Below are 4,520 nucleotides of genomic sequence, written 5' to 3'. Positions count from 1 at the left end.
GGGGACAGAGCCTGATCGCCCGGGCTTCAATGCCCGAGGCAGGGACACGGGGCAGCCACCGCCTCACTTATGGCACTCTCACAGCCAGCACAAGAGAAATGGGCAAGAGCTGCTGAGCTGCTGCTGCCAGGGCTGGGGCAAAGGGAAGGAAGGGCAAAGCAGGTGCTCAGCTTTCAACTCTCTACCTCAGCCACACTCCTGCTCTCAGCATTCATGTGCAGGAAGAGCGAGACCACGACCCCGCGTATCGCCTCCTTCATCTCTGCCTTGTCTCTGCCCACCACAGCCTTCATCGTGTCCCCGAAGAGGCTGAGGGAGAGCTCTTGCACCTGGCTGGACTCCTGGGAGGAAAGAAGACAGTGTGACTGCACAACAGCCTCTCCCCAGCCACGGTGACCAAAAGCATTAACGTGGTCAGCGTGAGGGGAGGTGCTCTGGGGTTGCTGGGCTCGGGGCACCTATCTAGAGGCCGAGGCCAAGGAGAAGCCATGCTGGGTGCAGAGCCCAGCAGAGGCCTCCCAGCAGAGCCCAGGGCCGTGAGGAGGGCAGCAGCCCTGCCCAAGTGCTGCCCGTGGGGCTGGGCTGGAGGGCAGCTGTCCTTGTCCCTTGCCCCTCTGCGGGATCAGGTCCCACAGCAGCCTTACATCACCAAAGAGGGCTGGGAGCTTCTGTGCCAGCAGCAGAGCGATGGGGCTGGCCTCTTTCCTCTTCAGCTGACCCATCATGGTCTGGAAGAAGAGCAAGGCCTCCATCCTGATGTCTGTGGATGGATCCTTCAGGCACCTCAGGATCCTGTCCAGCAGAGATCTGCCCCGCATTTCTCTTGCCTGCAGGAAACAGAGAATTTCTGTGAGGGTGGAGCAGTGGAGGAGCAGCCTGGCACAAACGCCCCGTGTGCTGAGCACCAGCCTCCCCCCCGGCTTCCCGGCAGGCGCTGCGCATGCCGATGGGGATGAAGGAGAGAGCAGGACAGCAAAGGCTCTGTGGCCCCTGCTCAGCCACCCCTCTCTCTGCTGACAGCCACCTCCTTCCTCTCAGCCAGGCCCAAGCCAGCGCGTTACCCCTGCCCCAGCCCCAGGCTGCCAAGGCGGCTCCGCCTGACTCCGCCTCGCTCACCATCTGCGGATCTCCTGACAGTGCCACCAAGCCCTCGAGTGCCCGCAGACGGATTGTCTGACTGCCATGCCTCAGGTAGGCGTGGAGGAGGCACAGGTCACTCCAATCCTTTCCCAGGCCCTGGCAGCCCAGCAGCTGAAAGAACAACAGCGGTGAGAGACGGGCAGAGCTGCGGGACCCTGGCACTCTGCAGCTCCTGGTTACGCTGCCAGCTCGGGGCTGACACAGCCCCTCCGGGGGGCAGCCCTGCCTGTGGACACGTGGGGGTGCTGAGCACTGCCCCAGCAGGGAGGGCTGGATGGAGGGCCCAGGGACTGACTGGCAGCAGAGCCCTCTGTCCCAGCTCCAGGGACTGGCATCCCACCCGGCGGCAGCCGCCTGTGCCAGAGGGACGGCTTCAGGAGCATCTGGCAGAGGCACTGCTTCCCACCAGGCTTACCTCACTATAGAAAGTCATGGCATAGTTCATCTGCCATTCCCTCCTCTGAGCAAGAATCTCCTTCACATGCTGGAACAGGAAGGCTTGCTGCTCAGCCGGGCTCTTCCTCATCTCTCTGGGCAGGGCAGGGCAAGAAAAGCAGTGCTGGCAGTGAGCAGGGCAGGCAAAGCCTTGCTGGGATTGCCCTGCCCAGCCCAGCCAGGACAGCCCAGGCCAGGACACGCCTTTGCCCCCAGCCACAGCCTCCACACCACTTGCTGACAGCGCCCTGCTCTCTCCCCAGGCAAGGAGCACCCCTCGCCACTCGGATCGCTCCCTGGCCAGCGCTGCGGCTGCAGCCCGGGGCCTGGGTGCCTGGGGACTTCTCTGCCCCCGGGGATGGGGCTGCCGAGGCACTGCTGGCTACAAAGGGCTCTCACCTGGCCAGCAATCTGACTCCTCTCTCCAGGGTCTCTGCTCGCAGCATCATGTCCCAGCCGCCCTGCTTCTGGATGTTCTGGACATGCCCTTCACAGCCAGCAGCGTGCAGCAGAACTTTAATGCCCTCCACTGCCAACCTGTGTGCAGAGCAAGGTCCAGTTACACACAGAGCAGGGGCCCTGGCCCAGGGCCCAGGGGAATGGCAGGGGAAGGGGATGGCGCACCCCAAAGGGACGGGTTGATCAGCCCCAGGCTGCTTCTGCTCCAGGATCACTGCAGCCAGGGAAAGTTTGTAGAGCAGGGTCATGAGGAGCCTGGGGAAGAGCCCTTCCAGGATCCTCTGACAGCGGGGCCGCTGGCTGAGCCTGTACAGGACCTGGCTTGCCTGCAGAAAGACACAGGGACAGCTCTCAGTGCAAGGAAGCTGCTGGGGCATATTTGTCCTTGGGGAGCTCACGGGGCAGCCTTGGGGGGCTGGAACAGGGGGGTTGGTGCAGGGCAGGTCCCTGCTGGCCCCCAGGGGCTGTGTCCACAAGTGCTGGAGGAGGGGGCTGTTGGGGGCAGGCAGGAGGGGCTGTGTCTCTTTTAAAACCTGGGGAGCCATCAACAGCCCTGAAGGTGAGCAAGGCCTGCTCTGCTCACTCACAGATGGGATAGCACAGTTTGGTCTCCAGCCCTGGATCACACCCAGCAGCCTGTCAAGGACTGTCTCAGCAGTGCTGGGCAGGGACAGCAGCATCTCCCACATGGCCAGCGCAGCGCTGCAAGCCAGAACACTCTGTTAGCAGGGCTGCCTTGGCCACTGTGCTGTGCCTGGGCTACGGAGCAAGTCCCCAGGGCTCTTGGGGCTCATACTTGTCACAGGAGGGACTGATCCTCAGCAGGCTCCTAACTGTTGCCTCGGGGCAGCACTCGCTCAGCAGCCCGAGCACCGATCTCAGGACGAACTGCCCTGCTTCTGTGCACACCTCCTCCACTTTTCTGTGGATGCACCTCAAGAGTGTTTCTGCCTGGAGGGAACAGAGGGGAGGATGCTGCTGCCACTGGGCTGCAACCATCCCCTCAGATGCCACACACAGGGAGGGGCCCCTCCCAGCAGCACAAGGCCCAGGCTCCCTGGCCAGGTCCTGGTGCTCCAGTCCCAAAGATGCAGCCCAGAGCTTGGGCCAGCTCTCTCCCCTCCCTCCCTCCCTCTCAGGCTGCAGCTGGAAGATTTTGCCCATTGTCCTTTCAGTCCAGGGAGTGGAGGTGCCAACACAAGGACTGAGACCAGAGATACCCACAGAGTATCCAGGACAGTGGGAAGGGGTGTCAGGGGAACTGGAGCTTGTCTGGACCTGAGGCTCCTTACCCTGGGACTGATTGCCACAGCTTCCTGGGAACAGCAGCAAAGCCTGGCTCTCCCTCCCAGCCTCAGGGAAGAATCCCCACACCAATCTGCCATGGCCAGGAGGTGGCCAGAGCCCCTTCCCACTGCAGCCTCTGCTCCTTTCTATGCCTCTGTACCCCTCAGGGTGCAGAGGGCTTTGGGGGAGAAACCTCCCTGGGGGGTTTGCACGGGGGAAACTGTGACCTGCTCTGGAAATGCCAGACCTGCAAGACATCCTGCAGACTCCTGAGGCTGGAGGGGCAAAAGGTGGCTATCAGATCTTTCAGACACTCCTTGTCCTGCTCCTGCAACAAGAGAAGGTTATGGGGAGCGTAACTCCAGCAGAACATATGCTGGAGCAGGCACAAGGCAGGTGACAGTCTCTGGAGGTACCTCTCCTAACTCTTCTAGAGCATCCGCACACATCTCCTGGCCCTTTGCAGCTGAATACCAAAGGGTGGTGGCATCAGGATTGGAATCTAACAAAGCAAGGGAGGAGGGGGAGCTGAAGGTGCTGGCAGGACTAACTGAAGGGCTCTACCCAGCACCCAGCCCCGTGCCAGCTCCCGAGGACAGAGCCAGCTCTGGGCGGGCGGACCCAAAGAGGGGACTGGCAGGGATCAGGCTGGGGATGTGCCCAGCAGCCACTGCCATGCAGGAGCACAGCAAAGCAGCAAAGCAGCCAAAGGCCCCTCACTCACTCACTCACTCACTCACTCACTCACTCACTCACCTGTCTCCAGCAGCTGGGCCCTCTTCTTTAAGATGGGGAGACTGCTCTCTTCCACCTCATCCTCCACCCAGGCCAGCCGGGGCCGGCTCAGGGACCTCTGCTCAGTCCTGGGGAAGGAGGAGAGGCCATGGGGGGTGGGCATGGGGGTGGCAGAGCTGCTGGCCCCAAGGCTGCACGGCCTGCGGGGAGAGCCCGTGGGGCCACGGGGGCTGCGTGGGGGCAGGGAGATGTCTGGGACCGGCTCTGCACGGGGCAGGGAATCTCCCAGGGATGGAGGCTCCTGGGCAGCCTCTGAAGAACCACAGCCCTCAGGGGCTGGGCAGAAGCTCCCGATGGACAAACCACAAAGGCCTTTCATGAGCCCTCACATTTGACCCCACAGTGCCCACCCAGCCCCAGCCCCTGGCTCTTACCTCTCTTGGACACTGAGCAGCCTCTGGGAA

At 62.5% G+C, this 4,520-nt stretch overlaps 1 protein-coding gene across 1 annotated transcript; it reads right to left on the bottom strand.

The window, feature by feature from the left end:
- Nucleotides 1–1,213: 1,213 nt before the first annotated feature.
- Nucleotides 1,214–2,733, bottom strand: LOC139790570 (maestro heat-like repeat-containing protein family member 7). Its single transcript, XM_071732436.1, has 5 exons — nt 2,622–2,733; nt 2,200–2,360; nt 1,975–2,112; nt 1,561–1,670; nt 1,214–1,251 (listed from the first exon to the last, which is right to left on the bottom strand). The coding sequence occupies exons 1-5, from the start codon at nt 2,721–2,723 to the stop codon at nt 1,214–1,216; spliced, it is 549 nt and encodes a 182-aa protein (XP_071588537.1). The 5' UTR covers nt 2,724–2,733.
- Nucleotides 2,734–4,520: the final 1,787 nt, after the last annotated feature.

Source organism: Heliangelus exortis (genome assembly GCF_036169615.1).
Source record: "Heliangelus exortis chromosome W unlocalized genomic scaffold, bHelExo1.hap1 SUPER_W_unloc_2, whole genome shotgun sequence".
Taxonomy (NCBI): Eukaryota; Metazoa; Chordata; class Aves; order Apodiformes; family Trochilidae; genus Heliangelus; species Heliangelus exortis.
Note: the sequence above shows the minus strand (reverse complement) of the source record. Positions and strands in the feature narration are given on the sequence as shown.

What these genes read in the sequence shown, in the direction of transcription:
- LOC139790570 (XM_071732436.1), bottom strand. Translation starts at nt 2,723, where the DNA reads ATGTGGGAGATGCTGCTGTCCCTGCCCAGCACTGCTGAGACAGTCCTT. An exon ending in CAAACTGTGCTATCCCATCT is followed by an intron (nt 2,361 to 2,621) that starts GTGAGTGAGCAG and finishes GTCTTTCTGCAG; the next exon opens with GCAAGCCAGGTCCTGTACAG. An exon ending in GATCAACCCGTCCCTTTGGG is followed by an intron (nt 2,113 to 2,199) that starts GTGCGCCATCCC and finishes CTCTGCACACAG; the next exon opens with GTTGGCAGTGGAGGGCATTA.